Below are 23037 nucleotides of genomic sequence, written 5' to 3' on the forward strand. Positions count from 1 at the left end.
AGGTTGTGATGACGTTGTTCTAAAGCTCGATTTTCCACAGAAAACATGAAACATCCAAAAGACGAATTCACAAAAGTTTAACCTGATGGTTTTTTTTAATGGAAACGACATAAATAAAAAATATTCTTCAAACTGAGGTCATTGTTGTTCTTGATAAGCTCTCGATTTACCTCAGCCTCTGGACGAGGTCACAGATACAAACGGCTGAAATGTGTTTCCTCCGCAGGGTGAGGACGCTCCCCCAGAGACGCTCCCCCAGAGACAGAGTGAGGGGCGCGGTCACGCGGGAGGAGCTCGGAGTTGAGGAGCAGTTGTGGCTCGGGCATCTGCTCAGGACGCCTCCTGGACGCCTCCCTGAGGAGGTGCTCATGTCCCACCGGGAGGAGGCCCCGGGGCAGACCCAGGACACACTGGAGGGACTGTGTCTCTCTAGCCTGTGGAACGCCACCGGAGGAGCTGGAGGAAGTGTCTGGGGTGAGAGAAGTCCAGGAGTCTGTGCTTAGACTGAGCCCCCGCGACCGGCCCCGGAAAAGAGGAAGAACATGGAGGATGGTTTTTACTGTGAGTGACTCGCCTCTACACAGATCTGACCTGTACATTGGCCTGGTGCTGCTCGTCTCCATGGAGACAGAAGTGTCTCAGATCTCTGTTCTGTCTTTAAACATCCACCTCTACTAAAGCTCGTGTCCCTGATGCCCTCCCGTGTGTCATGAGCAGCTCCTCGGGTCCAAACTCTGCGTCTGATTAAACAGTTTGTCTGTTCATCAGGAAATGTGTGATTATCATGCTAGTGGTGGTTGTTAGTGTTGCAAGTGCAAAGTGATAACCTCTCCATGGAGACCAGCAGGTGGCGTACTCTCCACCTGAAAAGTTACACAGTGGATCTTTAACTTACCTTTAACTTCTCCACAGATCAACAGACTCTGGGTCTCACATCGTCATAAATTATTTATTTTAATTCCAGCGTTTCAAGTGTTAAAGATTTATCTGGACCTGATTTTTATCTGGACTAATTTTCTCAAACTTTCATTGACCTAAAAACAACAAAAACAAAAACTTCTAAATCCAAAATGACAAGGCTCATGTTTTTACAGAGTCCACGGCTGAATTCAAACAGAAACATGGCTGAAACGTGTCTGAATTTAACATAAAACTTGGCTGAAACATGCGTTGTCGGGGACATTTGGATAAAGATTTTTCAAAACTAAGAATCATTTAGTGAGTCCATTTTCTCATCTGCAGGTCCACCACTGTCTCTTGAAGCGTCTTTGCAGTTTGGACGCGTTTAAAGCAGAACTAAGCTGCGGTTTCAAGAGTTTGTGACGGTGAAATGAATTATGGGTGAATACAGTGTCTTTGTCTCCCCCTGCTGGTCGCGAGGATGATGAGGATGATCCCAAACAGAAGGTGATTCACGTGGCGTCGTCCACAGCGCGGAGTCAGAGCTCAGGGGTCTATTGGATTGGACAGTGCTCCACTTAAACTGCAGGGGGCGCTCCAAAGACAAAAATCAGGAAAAAAAAGTCTAATGAGTCTAAAAAGTTCTGCATAAAGACGAGCAGCGTGGCTTTAGTCTGTCGTGTCTGTCCCACACTGCCCCCTGTCTGTGTCTCGGTGCATCTACATAAGTTTAAAGCTCCAACCTCCTCAAACACAGACCTGGAGTTTTGTTTCATTCACACGTTTGACACTTTATTATTCGTCTGTAACATCTACAAACCTCAAAATGCTCCGTTCCACCTTGTGATGTCATCAAGTGTCAAACATGTGTGAATGAAACAAAACTCCAGGTCTGATGAGGAAACATGAGAGCAGGTCAGAACAGTGTGATCTGGAGCTTTAAACAATGACTTGAATTCACGACCTTTGACCTTTGACCAGTTTATATTTACTTAAGTCTCTACTTATCTCTGCGGTTCGTTTACTCTTTTGGCTCCTGTGAGACTTTTTAAATATCAAAATCAGATCCTCATCGATACACAAATATAAGACACGTTTTTAAACATCACAGTAAAGTGTTGTTTTTTTTCATTGGAAGCCTCTGGTCAAAAAAGAAATGAATGTTAAGTGCCTTGCCCAGGGACACAACATCTGTATTTAAGTGGGAATCAAACCAGCTACCTTCCAGTTAATGTGATAACCCTCAACCAACTGCACCACTGATAAAACAGACGTAATTAACGGTGTACCACTGTAAACTGTTACTCCTCAAAAACAAACTCTTTTGGATCATTTCAGATCTGGAGCTAAAAGGTTAGATCGAAAACTACCACTTGATGACATCACAAGGTGGAACAGAGCGTTTTGAGCTTTGTAGATGTTACAAACTAATAATAAAGTGTTAAACATGTGAGAATGAAACAAAACACAACTCCAGGTCTGTTTTTGAGGAGGAAACATGGAGTAAAGCTCAGAGTTTGTGACACAGGAGCTTGAAGTAAATAAATGTAAACGAGTCAAAACTCGAGTTGTGAATTCCACTCGTTGAACTCGGGTCATTTCATATAAACTCGGGTCGTTTCTTTTGCTTCTCACTGAGGGTCGGGCTGTTGTGGCGGGGGAGGGGGCGTCTCATTCTGCCCCTCTTGCCCCTCGGCGTCTCTCTGCTCCGGGGCGGCTCTGGCGGGGGCGGGGGGCAGGATGATTTGGTGTTGCCGTTGGCGATAAGCGATTACAGTTCCCAGCAGCAGAGCGATGACCGTCATGAGGTAAAGGTCCCACTCCGGTCCCAAGAGCTGATCCAGGTCGACCTGTGAGATCAGCTCCTTCACCTGGAACAAGAGGATCGAAAAACACATCGATACTGAGACAAATATCCAAACTACTCATTAGGCAGGTATCGATACACAGTATCGAAAGAACCACATTATCAGTCTCACAGCTACATCTGCACAGAGTGTGTCCACAGAGTGTGTCCACAGAGTGTGTCCACAGAGTCTGTCCACAGAGTGTGTCCACAGAGTGTGTCCAGAGTGTGTCCACAGAGTCCGTCCACAGAGTCTGTCCAGAGTGTGTCCAGAGTGTGTCCAGAGTCTGTCCACAGATTGTGACTCCAGCTCAAAACTAAACAAGCATCAAACTCAAAAACTGAACAAAGATTAAGATGAGGCTAATCTTAAAAATGAACTGAGACATGAACGAATGAGCTCAGACACAGAGACATGAACAAGACACAGACAGAGACATGAACGACAGAGACATGAACGACCTTTTAGGAAACACTGCTGCAAATGTCAAAGGGAGAAAGCACCAGAAAGTTTAATTTACATAACACCCCCTTTAAACCAGTCACACTGAGGCCCTGCAGACTGAGGCCCTGCAGACTGAGGCCTGCAGACTGAGCAGTGGGCCTGAGGCCCGTTCTACAGGAGTGAACTCACATTGAGGTCCTGCAGATAGTGCAGAGTGTAGACGAGGCCCAGTTTACACAGAGCCAGAAACACGGGGACCTGAGCGTCAGGACTGGCCTCAGCCGCCATGTCGTAGAAACGCTTCGCCAAATGAATGTCCTGAAAAACAGAAACAAGACTCAGAAAAACAGACTCAGACGGAAAGAAAAAGAACAAGACTAAAAGAAAAAGAACAGAGGAATCATAATAAGAACTGAGACTTGAGAGACAGATGGAAGAGAGGGAAGGAGAGAGAGGAGGAGAAAGGGAGAGAGGAGAGAACCATTAAAACTGTTTGATGCCCAGTCCTTTCTCGTGCATGTATCCCAGGTTGAACATGGCCTGGGCGCTGTGCTGCTGTAGGGGGAGGAGCAGGAGGAGCAGGGGGAGGTGCAGGGGGAGGAGTCTCGTACCTGTTTGATGCCCAGTCCTTTCTCGTGCATGTATCCCAGGTTGAACATGGCCTGGGCGCTGTGCTGCTGCTGTAGGGGGAGGAGCAGGAGGAGGAGCAGGGGGAGGAGCAGGAGGAGGTGCAGGGGGAGGAGTCTCGTACCTGTTTGATGCCCAGTCCTTTCTCGTGCATGTATCCCAGGTTGAACATGGCCTGGGCGCTGTGCTGCTGCTGTAGGGGGAGGAGGAGGAGGAGGAGCAGGGGGAGGAGCAGGAGGAGGTGCAGGGGGAGGAGTCTCGTACCTGTTTGATGCCCAGTCCTTTCTCGTGCATGTATCCCAGGTTGAACATGGCCTGGGCGCTGTGCTGCTGCTGTAGGGGGAGGAGCAGGAGGAGGAGCAGGGGGAGGAGCAGGAGGAGGTGCAGGGGGAGGAGTCTCGTACCTGTTTGATGCCCAGTCCTTTCTCGTGCATGTATCCCAGGTTGAACATGGCCTGGGCGCTGTGCTGCTGCTCTGAGGCCAGTCTGTAGTGAATCACCGCCGTCTCGTAGTCGACGTCGGTTCCGTATCCGTAGAAGTGATAGTCTCCGAGTTTTATCCGGGCGACGGTGTAACCTGCGATCGGGACGAGGGGTGAAAGGTCAGAGGTCACGTGATGTCATCTACTGTTGGACATTAAAGGTCAGAGGTCAAACCTTGTGCGGCGGCTCTGGTCCAGTGCAGCAGAGCTCGAGGATACGTCTCGTTCTCACTGAAGATCTTTGCTCCTTCTGAGACAAAACGTGTGTGTTTAGATTTGTGTTTTTGTGCAGCTGTGTGTGTGTGTATATATATATATATATATATATATATATATATATATATATATATATGTATATATGTGTGTGTATGTATACATATGTGTGTGTGATGTGTGTGTATATATATATGTGTATGTATATGCATATATATATATGCATATATATATATATATATATATGCATATATATATATATATACATATATATATATATATATATATATATATGTGTGTGTGTGTGTGTGTATGTATGTGTGTGTATACACGTGTGTGTGTGTATATATAGGGGTGTATATTTATATGTGTGATGTGTGTGTATATGTGTCTATGTGCGTGTGTGATGTGTGTATATATATATGTGTGTGTATGTGTGTGCATATATATATATATGTGTGTATGTATATGTGTGTGTATATGTGTGTGTATATATATATATATATATATATATATATATATATATATATATATATATATATATATATATGTGTGTGTGTGTGTGTGTGTGTGTGTGTGTGTGTGTGTGTGTGTGTATTTCATGTCTGATCTAAACTCACTCTGGTCGAGGATGAAGGCGACGTTGCTCTGGGCGACCTCGTATCCCTGTTCGGCGAGGAGCAGATACTGGACGAGCGCCGCGTCCGTGTGTCCCTCCTTAAAGCTGCCGTACGCCGACATGAGGCGCTCGGACCAGCGGCCGCGCTCGCACACGTTCTTAAACAACTATAATACACGACAACAAGTCAGACTAACACACAACCTGGATCTACAACGACCGGCCCGGCCGCTCCAGGGTGAGGGTCAGTTTGAGAAGCGCTGATGTAAACGGTGTTACCTCCACCGCCGTGTGGCACGAGCGCATCACTCCGGTCCCGGTGGCGTGCATCTGTGCCAGGTTGTAAAACGCCAGCGTGTGCCCGGCCTGAGACGCCAGGTTAAAGAACTTCAGAGCCTGTTTATAATCCCTCTTCACTCCGATGCCATCTGCAGGACAGGAGGGGAACAGCAGCACAGTGAGACTCAGAGCAGAGACACGGGGCGCCACACACAGGACAGGAGGGGAACAGCAGCACACAGACTCAGAGCAGAGACACGGGGCGCCACACACAGGACAGGAGGGGAACAGCAGCACACAGACTCAGAGCAGAGACACGGGGCGCCACACACAGGACAGGAGGGGAACAGCAGCACAGTGAGACTCAGCAGAGACACGGGGCGCCACACACAGGACAGGAGGGGAACAGCAGCACAGTGAGACTCAGCAGAGACACGGGGCGCCACACACAGGACAGGAGGGGAACAGCAGCACACAGACTCAGAGCAGAGACACGGGGCGCAGACTCACTGTAGTACATGGTCCCGAGCTGCAGCTGTCCATCCACCCAGCCCTGCTCCGCTGCCTTCTGGAAGTACTTCAGAGCCAGCTCATAGTTCTGACAAACACATATTATGCTTAATGTCTTTTAAATGTTTACACATCCAGGCTGTGACCCTGCTCAAACCTGTCAGAGCCGTGCAGCCACATTTAAAGCACTGCCCTGTCAGAGATGAAAACTTTTAAAATGTACTTAGAGCCAGAATATTGAATACTACACTAAAAAGTATTTTGTAGTGCTCTGGTACATAGTCCAGTCAGTACTTCGTTCTGACACTCTGAATACGTTTACAAAGAGTTACATTATATTATAGTGTGAAAAGGATTTTAAAAACAGTTTTATGTTTATCACTGATTGAAAATCACACCTGCCTGTGCAGTTTGAAGTTTAAATGTGTGATCAAAAACTTCATGTACTCTTTTGATTTAGTAAAGTAATTGTACTCTGAATACCACCAAATGAAAGAGTAAGTTACCAGAGTACAAGTTACTCTAAATGAGTATTCAGAGTACACATTCTCAGTACATGTCTCAACACTGCCCCCTTTGGACAAAAGTGTTCAGCGCTTCAGGTGTTTGCTGTGGTTGAGCGAAACACTAGAAACTGAAGGAAACAGACTCTGTGTCTTCAGGACTAAAAGGACGACCCCTGATGTGGAGCCGCACAGAAACAGTCCAAATATCAGCCGTGGCGATCCGTCGCCCTCCCGCAGGTGGCGATCCGTCGCCCTCCCGCAGGTGGCGATGTTATGAACCTTCTCTTTAGTCCAAATGCAAACCTCATTATTTTGTTTATTTTACGGTTGGACATTAAACCTGAACTCACCACTGGGACGCCTCGGCCGTAAAGATACGCCATCCCCAGACCGCTCTGTCCCACCGGGTTTCCCTGAGGAGAGAGACAGGCAGTCAAACAGAGCGACAGAGAGAGAGACAGAGAGAGAGACAGTCAAACAAGGAGACAGAGAGAGAGACAGTCAAACAGAGAGAGACCGCTCTGTCCCACCGGGTTTCCCTGAGGAGAGAGACAGGCAGTCAAACAGAGCGACAGAGAGAGAGACAGAGAGAGAGACAGTCAAACAGAGAGAGACAGTCAAACAAGGAGACAGAGAGAGAGACAGTCAAACAGAGAGAGACCGCTCTGTCCCACCGGGTTTCCCTGAGGAGAGAGACAGGCAGTCAAACAGAGCGACAGAGAGAGAGAGAGACAGTCAGAGAGAGAGACAGACAAACACAGAGAGACAGTCAAACAAGGAGACAGAGAGAGAGAGACAGTCAAACAGAGCGACAGAGAGAGAGAGACAGTCAGAGAGAGAGACAGACAAACAGAGGGAGTCAGTCAAACAGAGAGAGAGACAGACAGTCACAGAGAGAGACAGACAGAAGGGGTTTACTTCTCTGTGTCATGTACCAGGTCTGAGGCCTTTTTAAAATACTGCAGCGCCGTCTCATTGTTCTGAGGGATGTATTCACTGCCCTCGGAGTACATCTGCAACAACACAACACAACAGAGTTAACACAACACAACAGAGTCAACACAACACAACAGAGTCAACACAACACAACAGAGTCAACACAACACAACAGAGTCAACACAACACAACAGAGTCAACACAACACAACAGAGTCAACACAACACAACAGAGTCAACACAACATCTGCAACAACACAACACAACAGAGTCAACACAACACAACAGAGTCAACACAACATCTGCAACAACACAACACAACAGAGTCAACACAACACAACAGAGTCAACACAACAGTCAACACAACAGAGTCAACACAACATCTGCAACAACACAACAGAGTTAACACAACACAACAGAGTTAACACAACACAACAGAGTCAACACAACACAACAGAGTCAACACAACAGAGTCAACACAACACAACAGAGTCAACACAACACAACATCTGCAACAACACAACAGAGTCAACACAACACAACAGAGTCAACACAACAGAGTCAACACAACACAACAGAGTCAACACAACAGAGTCAACACAACACAACAGAGTCAACACAACAGAGTCAACACAACACAACAGAGTCAACACAACAGAGTCAACACAACACAACAGAGTCAACACAACAGAGTCAACACAACACAACAGAGTCAACACAACAGAGTCAACACAACACAACAGAGTCAACACAACAGAGTCAACACAACACAACAGAGTCAACACAACACAACAGAGTCAACACAACACAACAGAGTCAACACAACACAACAGAGTCAACACAACAGAGTCAACACAACAGAGTCAACACAACATCTGCAACAACACAACACAACAGAGTCAACACAACAGAGTCAACACAACACAACAGAGTCAACACAACACAACAGAGTCAACACAACACAACATCTGCAACAACACAACAGAGTCAACACAACAGAGTCAACACAACACAACAGAGTCAACACAACAGAGTCAACACAACACAACATCTGCAACAACACAACAGAGTCAACACAACACAACAGAGTCAACACAACACAACAGAGTCAACACAACACAACAGAGTCAACACAACACAACAGAGTCAACACAACACAACAGAGTCAACACAACAGAGTCAACACAACAGAGTCAACACAACACAACATCTGCAACAACACAACACAACAGAGTCAACACAACAGAGTCAACACAACAGAGTCAACACAACATCTGCAACAACACAACACAACAGAGTTAACACAACACAACAGAGTCAACACAACACAACAGAGTCAACACAACACAACAGAGTCAACACAACACAACATCTGCAACAACACAACAGAGTCAACACAACAGAGTCAACACAACACAACAGAGTCAACACAACAGAGTCAACACAACACAACATCTGCAACAACACAACAGAGTCAACACAACACAACAGAGTCAACACAACACAACAGAGTCAACACAACAGAGTCAACACAACACAACAGAGTCAACACAACACAACAGAGTCAACACAACACAACAGAGTCAACACAACAGAGTCAACACAACACAACAGAGTCAACACAACACAACATCTGCAACAACACAACAGAGTCAACACAACACAACAGAGTCAACACAACACAACAGAGTCAACACAACAGAGTCAACACAACACAACAGAGTCAACACAACATCTGCAACAACACAACAGAGTCAACACAACAGAGTCAACACAACATCTGCAACAACACAACACAACAGAGTCAACACAACACAACAGAGTCAACACAACAGAGTCAACACAACAGAGTCAACACAACACAACAGAGTCAACACAACATCTGCAACAACACAACAGAGTCAACACAACAGAGTCAACACAACATCTGCAACAACACAACACAAAAGAGTCAACACAACATCTGCAACAACACAACACAACAGAGTCAACACAACACAACAGAGTCAACACAACATCTGCAACAACACAACAGAGTTAACACAACACAACAGAGTCAACACAACATCTGCAACAACACAGTTAACACAACACGAGTCAACACAACATCTGCAACAACACAACACAACAGAGTCAACACAACACAACAGAGTCAACACAACATCTGCAACAACACAACACAACAGAGTCAACACAACACAACAGAGTCAACACAACAAAGTCAACACATCTGCAACAACACAACAGAGTCAACACAACACAACAGAGTCAACACAACACAACAGAGTCAACACAACAGAGTCAACACAACATCTGCAACAACACAACAGAGTCAACACAACACAACAGAGTCAACACAACATCTGCAAAAACACAACAGAGTCAACACAACATCTGCAACAACACAACACAACAGAGTCAACACAACAGAGTCAACACAACACAACAGAGTCAACACAACATCTGCAACAACACAACAGAGTCAACACAACAGAGTCAACACAACAGAGTTAACACAACACCTGCAACAACACAACACAACAGTCAACACAACATCTGCAACAACACAACAGTGTTAACACAACACAACAGTCAACACAACACAGAGTCAACACAACACAACATCTGCAACAACACAACAGTGTTAACACAACACAACAGTCAACACAACAGAGTCAACACAACAGAGTCAAAACAACACAACAGAGTCAACACATCTGCAACAACACAACAGAGTCAACACAACACAACAGAGTCAACACAACAGAGTCAACACAACATCTGCAACAACACAACAGAGTCAACACAACACAGTCAACACAACACGAGTCAACACAACATCTGCAACAACACAACAGAGTCAACACAACACAACAGAGTCAACACAACATCTGCAACAACACAACAGAGTCAACACAACACAACAGAGTCAACACAACACAACAGAGTCAACACAACACGAGTCAACACAACATCTGCAACAACACAACAGAGTCAACACAACACAACAGAGTCAACACAACATCTGCAACAACACAACACAACAGAGTCAACACAACACAACAGAGTCAACACAACACAACAGAGTCAACACAACATCTGCAACAACACAACACAACAGAGTCAACACAACACAACAGAGTCAACACAACACAACAGAGTCAACACAACATCTGCAACAACACAACAGAGTCAACACAACACAACAGAGTCAACACAACAGAGTTAACAACACCTGCAACAACACAACACAACAGTCAACACAACACAACATCTGCAACAACACAACAGTGTTAACACAACACAACAGTCAACACAACACAACAGAGTCAACACAACACAACAGAGTCAACACAACACAACAGAGTCAACACAACAGAGTCAACACAACAGAGTCAACACAACAGAGTCAACACAACAGAGTCAACACAACACAACAGAGTCAACACAACAGAGTCAAAACAACATCTGCAACAACACAACAGAGTCAACACAACACAACAGAGTCAACACAACATCTGCAACAACACAACAGAGTCAACACAACACAACAGAGTCAACACAACACAGTCAACACAACACGAGTCAACACAACATCTGCAACAACACAACAGAGTCAACACAACACAACAGAGTCAACACAACACGAGTCAACACAACATCTGCAACAACACAACAGAGTCAACACAACAAAGTCAACACAACACAACAGAGTCAACACAACATCTGCAACAACACAACATCTGCCACAACACAACAGAGTCAACACAACACAACAGAGTCAACACAACAGAGTCAACACAACATCTGCAACAACACAACACAACAGAGTCAACACAACATCTGCAACAACACAACACAACAGTCAACACAGCATCTGCAAAAACACAACAGAGTTAACACAACACAACAGAGTCAACACAACACAACATCTGCAACAACACAACACAACAGAGTCAACACAACATCTGCAACAACACAACAGAGTCAACACAACAGAGTCAACACAACATCTGCAACAACACAACAGAGTCAACACAACACAACAGAGTCAACACAACACAACAGAGTCAACACAACAGAGTCAACACAACAGAGTCAACACAACATCTGGAACAACACAACACAACAGAGTTAACACACCATCTGCAACAACACAACATCTGCAACAACACAAAATCTGCAACAACACAACACTCAACACAAAAGAGTCAACACAACACGACAGAGTCAACAAAACAGAGTCAACACAACATCTGCAACAACACAACAGAGTCAACACAACAGAGTCAACACAACACAACAGAGTCAACACAACAGAGTCAACACAACACAACAGAGTCAACACAACACAACAGAGTCAACACAACAGAGTCAACACAACACAACAGAGTTAACACAACACAACAGAGTCAACACAACACAACAGAGTCAACACAACAGAGTCAACACAACACAACAGAGTTAACACAACACAACAGAGTCAACACATCATCTGCAACAACACAAAATCTGCAACAACACAACACTCAACACAAAAGAGTCAACACAACACGACAGAGTCAACAAAACAGAGTCAACACAACATCTGCAACAACACAACAGAGGAGAAACATGAAAAACTCCACACAGAAGGGTGGTTGTGTTGTGTACAAAACACACACACACAGTTAACAGGGTGTGTTGCGTGTTGTGTTGTGTACACACACACAGAGTGAACAGGTTGTGTTGTGCGTTGTGTTGTGTACACACACACACACACACAGTTAACAGGGTGTGTTGCGTGTTGTGTTGTGTACACACACACACACACACCTAGTTAACAGGGTGTGTTGCGTGTTGTGTACACACACACACACACAGAGTGAACAGGTTGTGTTGTGCGTTGTGTTGTGTACAAAACACACACACAGTTAACAGGGTGTGTTGCGTGTTGTGTTGTGTACACACACACACACAGAGTGAACAGGTTGTGTTGTGCGTTGTGTTGTGTACACACACACACACACACAGTTAACAGGGTGTGTCGCGTGTTGTGTTGTGCACACACACAGATTGTCGAGTTCGCTCTAAATGCGTCCAACGCGGTGCAGACGTAGCAGCAGCTCGAGGTCAAAATGAGACGTCGTGTGTCGTCTGCATCTAATTAAAAACATTTTATTGTCCAAGAATCAGGAAGGACACATTCGCATGCTAGATGCTGTTAGCTTTACCATAACAAACTCTGCTCTGGTGTCTGAAAGTTGTGAAAAGTGCTTATAAAGTCATCACTGTGAATAATTAGGATGCTCTGAATGTCAAAACTGAACAGAGCCTTTAATTCAACCAAAACATGAAAACACAGATTATCCTCAATTTAAAGTTTAAAATCAATTAAAGGTTTAGAGGAAGTAAAAAAGATGAACAGAACAATTACAGCTCCCCAATCTGAATTAAACATGTTTGTGTCATAATCTGAACTAAAACATGTTTGTGTCATAATCTGAACTAAAACATGTTTGTGTCATAATCTGATACATTTGTGTTTCATGTTTGGAGTTAAAATCATCTTGAAGTTTCACATAAACTAAATATATTTTCATCATGAGTAAAGTCTCACCTTCCCGAGGAACGCCATGGCGTGAGTGTTTCCTGCATTAGCAGCTTGAGTGAAGTAGTCAAACGCCCTCTGGTGGTCAAAAGGTGAATAATTAATATTCAGTTTTAGTTTAAATTAAATACAATTATTTGAACATTAAAAGGCTCATGTCACACTTTTCTCGTCACAAACAGACCCGGAGTTTTTTGTTTCATTCAGACATTTAACACACAAACCTGCAGATTTAGGCTGAGTTCTTCTCTCAAACTGAAAACACTCTGTTCCACCTTGTGATGTCATCATGTGGTGATACAGGAAGTGCTCCACTGTGTTTTTAAACTCCACACACCTTCATTTATAGAATCATTTGTTTCATTTCAGTCCTGGAGTTGTCTCTTATCTCGACTCAACTAAAGGTAAAAGGAGGAGTTAACGTGAAAACTCCCACTTGATGACATCACAAGGTGGAACAGAGCGTTTTGAGCTTTGGAGATGTGACAGACTCATAATAAAGTGTTAAACATGTGTGAATGAAACAAACGTCCTGAAGCAGACTCACCTGGTGGTTCTGCTCCACCCCTCGTCCTCCGTGCAGGTGCAGCTGCCCCAGCCCCACCTACACCAAAAACACTTGAGGTCAAAGGTCACATTTTTATACAGCACTTTTCCCCTTCAAGGACACACACACACACACCCCCTCTCACACATTAATACACACAATACACAGACACACAACCACACATTAATACACACAATACACACAACCACACATTAATACACACAAGACACACACACTCTCACACATTAATACACACAATACACACACACTCTCACACATTAATACACACAATACACACACACTCTCACACATTAATACACACAAGACACACACACTCTCACACATTAATACACACAATACACACACACTCACACATTAATACACACAAGACACACACACTCTCACACATTAATACACACAATACACACACACTCTCACACATTAATACACACAAGACACACACACTCTCACACATTAATACACACAAGACACACACACTCTCACACATTAATACACACAATACACACACACTCTCACACATTAATACACACAATACACACACACTCTAACACATTAATACACACAAGACACACATACTCTCACACATTAATACACACAATACACACACACTCTCACACATTAATACACACAATCACACATTAATACACACAATACACACACACTCTCACACATTAATACACACAAGACACACAACCACACATTAATACACACAATACACACACACTCTCACACATTAATACACACAATACACACACACTCACACATTAATACACACAATACACACACACTCTCACACATTAATACACACAATACACACACACTCTCACACATTAATACACACAATACACACACACTCTCACACATTAATACACACAAGACACACAAACTCTCACACATTAATACACACAATACACACACACTCTCACACATTAATACACACAAGACACACAACCACACATTAATACACACAATACACAGACACACAACCACACATTAATACACACAATACACAGACACACAACCACACATTAATACACACAAGACACACAACCACACATTAATACACACAAGACACACAACCACACATTAATACACACAATACACAGACACACATCAATACACACAACCACACACAAATACACACAATACACAGACACACAACCACACATTAATACACACAATACACACACCCCCACATTAATACACACAATACACAGACACACAACCACACATTAATACACACAATACACAGACACACAACCACACATTAATACACACAATACACAGACACACAACCACACATTAATACACACAGACACACAACCACACATTAATACACACAATACACAGACACACAACCACACATTAATACACACAATACACAGACACACAACCACACATTAATACACACAATACACAGACACACAACCACACATTAATACACACAACCACACACAAATACACACAATACACACAACCACACATTAATACACACAATACACAGACACACAACCACACATTAATACACACAACCACACATTAATACACACAATACACAGACACACAACCACACATTAATACACACAATACACAGACACACAACCACACATTAATACACACAATACACAGACACACAACCACACATTAATACACACAATACACAGACACACAACCACACATTAATACACACAACCACACACAAATACACACAATACACACAACCACACATTAATACACACAATACACAGACACACAACCACACATTAATACACACAACCACACATTAATACACACAATACACAGACACACAACCACACATTAATACACACAATACACACACACACATTAATACACACACAGACAGACACAATCACACATTAATACACCCACACCCCCACACACACACCCCTACACACATATTAATACACACACAGACACACACACTCACACACACTTGTGTCATCACCTCATAACTTTGTTTTATGTTTAGGTTTAAATCAGATTAAAGATGCAAACTGTGTTTAATCTGTAATCCACTATTTACAACACCTGGGCCCCGGCCCCACCTGGGCCCCGGCCCCACCTGGGCCTCGGCCTCACCCGGGCCTCAGCCTCACCCGGGCCTCAGCCTCACCCGGGCCTCAGCCTCACCCGGGCCTCAGCCTCACCCGGGCCTCAGCCTCACCCGGGCCTCAGCCTCACCCGGGCCTCAGCCTCACCTGGGCCTGCACGTCTCCCTTCTCTGCGAGGAACTGGTAGTACTGGATCAGATCCTCCTCCAACATCCCACTGGACGAGCCCGGACTCTCCACCTCGTCCAGGAGCCGGACCCTCTGCACCGCCCAGCCCCCCGACAGAGACACGTCACTGGCCACTGGGGGCGCAATGGAGACAGGAAATCACACCTGCACCTGGACTTATTCAGGTAATATACTGGCACGTGTGTCAGATGCCCTCCCCGTGTGTGTCAGATGCCCTCCCCGTGTGTGTCAGATGCCCTCCCCGTGTGTGTCAGATGCCCTCCCCGTGTGTGTCAGATGCCCTCCCCGTGTGTGTCAGATGCCCTCCCCGTGTGTGTCAGATGCCCTCCCCGTGTGTGTCAGATGCCCTCCCCGTGTGTCAGATGCCCTCCCCGTGTGTGTCAGATGCCCTCCCCGTGTGTGTCAGATGCCCTCCCCGTGTGTGTCAGATGCCCTCCCCGTGTGTCAGATGCCCTCCCTGTGTGTGTCCTGGTGTCGTGGAGCTTGTGACGTGTTTTTAATTAAACTTTTGTGTGTTAAAGTTCAAACTCTCACCTTGGTTTGCGACGAGTCTGTAGTGAGTCAGGGCCGACTCACAGCTCTGAGGGACGCCCACGCCGCCCCAGTATCTGTAACCCTGACGACGACAAGACAACACACAAACACAACACAACGCACAAAAGGACATTATGTTTATACAGGAAACTTTAAAAATACAAACATCAGAACAGAAAATATACGTTTGAAGGTTGGGCACAAACATGTGGCATTAATCTAATACAGCAGATGTTCTCCTCAAAAACACTGGAGTTGTGTTTTGTTTCATTCACATGTTTGAGTCACACTTTATTATTAGTCTGTCACATCTACAAAGATCAAAATGCTCTGTTCCACCTTGTGATGTCATCAAGTGGTAGTTTTAGTTCAGTCGAGATAAGAGACAACTCCAGGACTGAAATGATCCAAATGATTCTAGTGAAGGTGGAGTTTAAAAACACAGTGGAGCACTTCCTGTATCACCACATGATGACATCACAAGGTGGAACAGTGTTTTCAGTTTGAGAGAAGAACTCAGCCTAAATCTGCAGGTTTGTGTGAATCTTCATTAATTATTTTACATGTAAATATTAAATCTACAGAATCTCACTCTTCTATATTTAAATTATCATTTTGATTTTAAACTGTTACATTAGTTAAAATGTATATTTCAGAATTATAAGTTTTTGTGAAACAGAGTCTTACCAGGATCATGTGAGCGACAAGGTTGCCCCCTAGAGCTCCAAACGTGTAATACACCAGAGCTTTGGCCTGACTCGAGTTCACCCCGAGTCCAGCGGCGTACAAGAACCCCAACGCCTGAAGAAGAAGAAACACTGAGTAACAGAGCGACAGAACCGACGCCTGAAGAAGAAACACTGAGTAACAGAGCGACAGAACCGACGCCTGAAGAAGAAGAAACACTGAGTAACAGAGCGACAGAACCGACGCAGAACCAACCAAAAGAACAAAATCAACTTTAAAATATAAATATAAAACATTAAACAGACCGGCTCGAACAGAACAACATCAACTTTAAAATAAGATTCAGGTGTTTTTGTCCAGAAAGGTGCAAATTTGCCACATTTGGACTAAAGTTCAGAGTCAAAAATGAGTTTGAACAGAGAAAATGTTTTTTAAAAACCCATCAAGTTTTTTGTTTCACTTCAAATAAACATGAGTCTGTCTCATCTGTGAATCTGTGAACTGAAGCCTTTACCAGGGTCTGAGTGAGTCCAAAGGGACGCTTCAGGAGTGGGGACCTACGCTTCAGGAGTGGGGACCTACGCTTCAGGGGTGGGGACCGACGCTTCAGGGGTGGGGACCGACGCTTCAGGGGTGGGGACCGACGCTTCAGGGGTGGGGACCGACGCTTCAGGGGTGGGGACCGACGCTTCAGGGGTGGGGACCGACGCTTCAGGGGTGGGGACCGACGCTTCAGGGGTGGGGACCGACGCTTCAGGGGTGGGGACCGACGCTTCAGGGGTGGGGACCGACGCTTCAGGACTTGGGACCGACGCTTCAGGACTTGGGACCGACGCTTCAGGACTTGGGACCGACGCTTCAGGACTTGGGACCGACGCTTCAGGACTTGGGACCGACGCTTCAGGACTTGGGACCGACGCTTCAGGACTTGGGACCGACGCTTCAGGACTTGGGACCGACGCTTCAGGACTTGGGACCGACGCTTCAGGACTTGGGACCGACGCTTCAGGACTTGGGACCGACGCTTCAGGACTTGGGACCGACGCTTCAGGACTTGGGACCGACGCTTCAGGACTTGGGACCGACGCTTCAGGACTTGGGACCGACGCTTCAGGACTTGGGACCGACGCTTCAGGACTTGGGACCGACGCTTCAGGACTTGGGACCGACGCTTCAGGACTTGGGACCGACGCTTCAGGACTTGGGACCGACGCCTCAGGAGTGGGGACCGACGCTTCAGGACTTGGGACCGACGCTTCAGGACTTGGGACCGACGCTTCAGGACTTGGGACCGACGCTTCAGGACTTGGGACCGACGCTTCAGGACTTGGGACCGACGCTTCAGGACTTGGGACCGACGCTTCAGGACTTGGGACCGACGCTTCAGGACTTGGGACCGACGCTTCAGGACTTGGGACCGACGCTTCAGGACTTGGGACCGACGCTTCAGGACTTGGGACCGACGCCTCAGGAGTGGGGACCGACGCTTCAGGACTTGGGACCGACGCTTCAGGAGTGGGGACCGACGCTTCAGGAGTGGGGACCGACGCTTCAGGAGTGGGGACCGACGCTTCAGGAGTTGGGACCGACGCTTCAGGAGTTGGGACCGACGCTTCAGGAGTTGGGACCGACGCTTCAGGAGTTGGGACCGACGCTTCAGGAGTTGGGACCGACGCTTCAGGACTTGGGACCGACGCTTCAGGAGTGGGGACCGACGCTTCAGGAGTTGGGACCGACGCTTCAGGAGTTGGGACCGACGCTTCAGGAGTTGGGACCGACGCTTCAGGAGTTGGGACCGACGCTTCAGGAGTTGGGACCGACGCTTCAGGAGTTGGGACCGACGCTTCAGGAGTTAGAATCTAAAGTTTCAGAGGTTGGGACATACGTGTCAGGGCATAAGTTTCAGGGCTTGCGTCCTCACCGTCTGGGCTTTAGGGGAGCCCTCCACCGCGAGCTTCTCAAACATGTCTTTGGCCTTGGACACGTTCTGGTTCAGGAAGTCTCCAAACAGCAGAGCGTAAGCGACTTTCTCCATGGCCTTGTGATGTCCCCGCTCTGCCACAGACACCAACTTCTCATAGAGACTGGACAGAAAACAAGTGTCGTTTTATTATAAATAAAATAAATGTTCCTTATAAAGTCTGTGTGAAGTCCTCACTCTCTCTTGTGGGCTCTGCGTGTGGTGCTGTTCAGCAGTTTGACCACAGTCTGGTACTGCTCCTCAGCTTCTTCTGCGTCCAGACGCTGCTGCGCCTCCTCCTCCGCTGAGAAACACAATATTTATACTTTTACTTTTACCAAAGTGCATTTCACTCTTTATTATTAAAATAATAATTTAATCCTCACCACACTTTTGTGTATTTGTATTATATCTGAGTCAAAGTGTCATGAACATCCTCGTCTGAGTCTAAAACTGTGCTTCAGCTTCAGGTTTAGTCTCATTGTGTCAGTCTGACGACACATGGCCTCATCATCTAAACTATAAAATAAATAAATCTAATGAATCTAATCCAAACCATAATCTTGACCCTAAATGAGTGTCAGAACAAACAAACACATTTATAAAGTGACACATTTCTTCAGTTCAGGGTCAAAAGGACTAAACACGTTCAAACTCAAATGAGACACTCGTTTATCAAATAAATCATAAACAGGACAAAACTGGGCCTTTCCTGAAGAGTTTTATAACGATCCTGAGCAGGTACAAGGCGACATGTTTTATTATCTTTGTGGCATCAGCTTTGTATCAAAATAAGCATTTGAAAATGTAGTTTGAGTTAATTTAGTTTGTACAAACATTAAAACCAGGATGTTTCAATGTGAAAATGACGCCACTGTTAAGTCTTCTGACCCCCTGAAGAGCGCCCCCTGCTTGTACACATGTGTAAATGTCTCACTCTCGCAGAAGCCCCACTTCCTGTCCTGCTCATAGTCGTATGTGGTGGAGCACCAGAGCCTCCCGTCCCTCCGTCCGTCTGTGGTGCAGTCTGAGTATTCTGACCCCTGGAAGTAAAAGGGAAACACACAGGGCTCCCCGTGTGCAGTACCGCCGTTCACCACCGGGACTGCAAAGGAGCACAAGGAGGCAGCGAGTAAGAACAAGAATAAGAATAATAATAGTAAAAGTAAAAGGAGCTGTTCACTTGAAATCTATCACTTCATGACATCACAAGGTGGAACAGAACATTTTGAGCTTTGCAGATGTTATAGACTATTAATAAAGTGTGACTCGAAACTGAAACATTTAAAACGATTCAGAGTCAAAGGTTTGAACAGAGTGTGGCCTCAGCAGAGCCACAGAAACACACTAATCCCCTGAGAACACAACGGCTCCCTGCACCTGCCCCACTGTCACAGCCTGTGGACATACTGTGTGTATTTACATGAATAAAGAGGTTTCAGACGGTGTCTCTGTACAACTGCTCCCGCTAATTTATCCAACCACAACATCTGGGAGGGCATCTGACACATGGGGGCACAGGAGGATGGGAGGGCATCTGACACACAGGAGAGTGGGGGACATTGAGGTCTTACTCTCTTTGGGCTTGTCTTCCACCGGTGGAGGCTGTAGGGGCAGATCCTCCTTCTCTTCCCCCCTCAGACCCTCCTCTTCTTTCTCCGCTTCTGGGGTCATGACCTCAGCCTCAACATGGACGTCCTCATCTTCTGCCTCGATGTAAGACTGAGACGGAGACACACCGGGATCAGAACAGAGTGTTACACAAGTCCTGAACTAAAAACAGGATTTTTACAATTAAACTAATTCTACATCAGAGAGATGTGTAAAAGACAGAGACTGTCCCCCACAGAGACTGTCCCCCACAGAGACTGTCCCCCACAGAGACTGTCCCCCACAGAGACTGTCCCCCACAGAGACTGTCCCCCAAACCAATTACCATAGTGTATGTCTGTGCAAAAACCAAACACCAGGCTGCAGAGACTCTATCATCCGCGATGGTGACAGTCTGTGATTGGTTAAAAAAGCTCATGTCTACATCTCAATGTCACTAAAACTATGTGTGAGTTTTTCTCTAAATCTGCAAATAGAGAGAGGGATCCAGTAGTTATGGTGGATGGGCAAGTCCTACAAGTGGTACAAGAATACAAGTATTTAGGTGTCACAATGGACTCAAATCAAAAATGTGAGAAATAAAATAAAATTTAATTTGGTCAACTTCAAACACATTAGAGGAAATTTAAATACTGAGGCCTCAAAACTCTATCTGAATGCCACTATTCTGTCTCATATAAATTACTGTTTGACGAGCTGGAGCCAGGCAAACAAGAGCACACTGCTGCCTGTAGAAAGGCTCTACAAGAGTCTGAAAACACTAGATCAAAAATCAAACTCCTATCATCACTGTAAAATATTGGGGAAATATAACTTTTTAAATTGGGAAATGTAATTATTTATTCAGACATTGTTCTGGTCTATAAAACCCTTCATGGTCTTGCTCCACCCCCGTTAAAAGAGTTCATACAGTTGAATTTAAACACAAACACTCGAGCAGAAGAGACAGGAAAATTCCATTTAGAAAAACTTCATTTGGACAGTCGGCCTTTTCAGTTCGCGCCGCTCACTCCTGGAATCGGGTCCCCACAGAAATAAGGAATATGACTTCTTTCCATAGTTTTAGTAGATTTGTGAAGCGGTGGCTTCTGGACAATCAGACATGTGAACATAACTAATCTGTTTGTGTTTTTGCATCACAGCAAATGTCTCCGTCTTGTTGAGTGACTGAACTATGTTCATTGTTGTTCATGTATGTGCTGTGCTTTTAGCATGTTCTAATTTTACTAATATGTTTACAGTATTATTCACTGATCTTTAATGTGCTTTGTCATGATGGACTGAATGTTTTCTGTGGCTATGTCCTTTTTTTTGTCTTGCCATCAACCTGCCAATGGGACTACAGATGAAAATTAGCCTGCATGGCTAACTCTGGCACTTTTACATACTGTACTGACACATGTTGATCAATGTGCACTGTCCCATATTTAATAAACAAACAGAAACCACGCCAGAAAAAACATGAATCTGCCAAATGCACTTTCCATGTGGAGGACACAGGTGGAGGACACAGGTGGAGGACACAGGTGGAGACTTACCTTGAGCTGCGGTTCCTCCTCTCCATCCTGGTTTGTATCTATAAAGTCTTAAAAACATGAAGTTAGCTTCAGAGTCCACAGTGTGACGTCACATTGTAGGTCTGACTCTTACCTGCTGTTATTGCTCTGGAGACGAGCAGAATCAGAACAGACACATAAAGTAAAGTCCTGCTCGTGTTTAGTCCACGTTTATGTCCCATTGTTGTAAATGTGCTCCTGGACCTGCCTGAATCAGCTCAACATTCAGCTAACTCAACCTGCAGCTAGCTCAGAGCACTTTTACTGTTAAATTTGTACAAATCCATGTTAAACTAAGCTTTTAAAGCTCGGTTTGTCAAAAGTCCATGTCCACTTCGAGCGAACAAGACGGAGAGGCTGATTCTGAAGTGAAAGTAGAACAGAGAGAGGCTTTAAGGAAAAACTAATGTTTGGTTTGCAGGTGTGAGCTAAATGCTAACAGGCTAAATTCCAACTAGCCTCACAAACAGCGCAGAAAAACATAAATATCCGCGTGTTTATAAAGACTACACAAAGGTCTAATAAAAGACGAGCGGCTCCGGGGGTCGCTGCTTAGAAGAAAACAGAGTAAAAGGCAAAAATGTTGGGTCTAAAATGAAATATTTGCGCCTCAGCCGCTTCACTACGGTCCTGACAGACACTTCCGGGTCTTGTGCTTTCGACCAATCAGAGAGCGGGTTTGTCTCGAGACAGCCAATGGGATTCGAACAAACAGAAAACAGCCAATCAGAGGCGTCCACAATTATTTTCAGGTCCACGACATCGAAATACAGAAATGAGATAAGACAAGTGTGGAAATACGAGCGTTTCAGGAGCGTCTCAGGAGCGTGTCAGGAGCGTCTCGGGAGCGTGTCAGGAGCGTCTTAGGAGCGTGTCAGGAGCGCCTTCGGCGCGTGTTAGCGCGTTGG

General features: G+C 45.3%; 1 protein-coding gene across 1 annotated transcript; it reads right to left on the minus strand.

Annotated features, from left to right (window-relative positions):
- Positions 1–930: 930 nt before the first annotated feature.
- On the minus strand, positions 931–22792 carry sel1l (SEL1L adaptor subunit of ERAD E3 ubiquitin ligase). Its single transcript, XM_033991032.2, has 20 exons — positions 22224–22792; positions 22112–22158; positions 20537–20684; positions 19900–20067; positions 19161–19266; positions 18924–19086; positions 17003–17116; positions 16316–16397; positions 15740–15894; positions 13500–13556; positions 12962–13030; positions 7363–7440; positions 6778–6840; positions 5922–6009; positions 5412–5560; positions 5134–5299; positions 4476–4550; positions 4223–4395; positions 3381–3509; positions 931–2771 (listed from the first exon to the last, which is right to left on the minus strand). Exons 1-20 carry the CDS (start codon positions 22309–22311, stop codon positions 2532–2534), a joined length of 2358 nt encoding a protein of 785 aa, XP_033846923.1. The 5' UTR covers positions 22312–22792; the 3' UTR covers positions 931–2531.
- Between the last annotated feature and the right edge of the window lie 245 nt (positions 22793–23037).

The sequence above is a fragment of the Periophthalmus magnuspinnatus genome, chromosome 24 (genome assembly GCF_009829125.3).
Source record: "Periophthalmus magnuspinnatus isolate fPerMag1 chromosome 24, fPerMag1.2.pri, whole genome shotgun sequence".
NCBI classification, from domain to species: Eukaryota; Metazoa; Chordata; class Actinopteri; order Gobiiformes; family Gobiidae; genus Periophthalmus; species Periophthalmus magnuspinnatus.

Excerpts from the sequence above, each read along its gene's own strand:
- sel1l (XM_033991032.2), bottom strand. The coding sequence starts at position 22,311 with ATGGGACATAAACGTGGACTAAACACGAGCAGGACTTTACTTTATGTG. Across the intron at positions 20,068-20,536 it reads GGAAGACAAGCCCAAAGAGA|TCCCGGTGGTGAACGGCGGT; the intron begins GTAAGACCTCAA and ends GCTCCTTTGCAG. Across the intron at positions 13,031-13,499 it reads GGGTGGAGCAGAACCACCAG|AGGGCGTTTGACTACTTCAC; the intron begins GTGAGTCTGCTT and ends TTTGACCACCAG.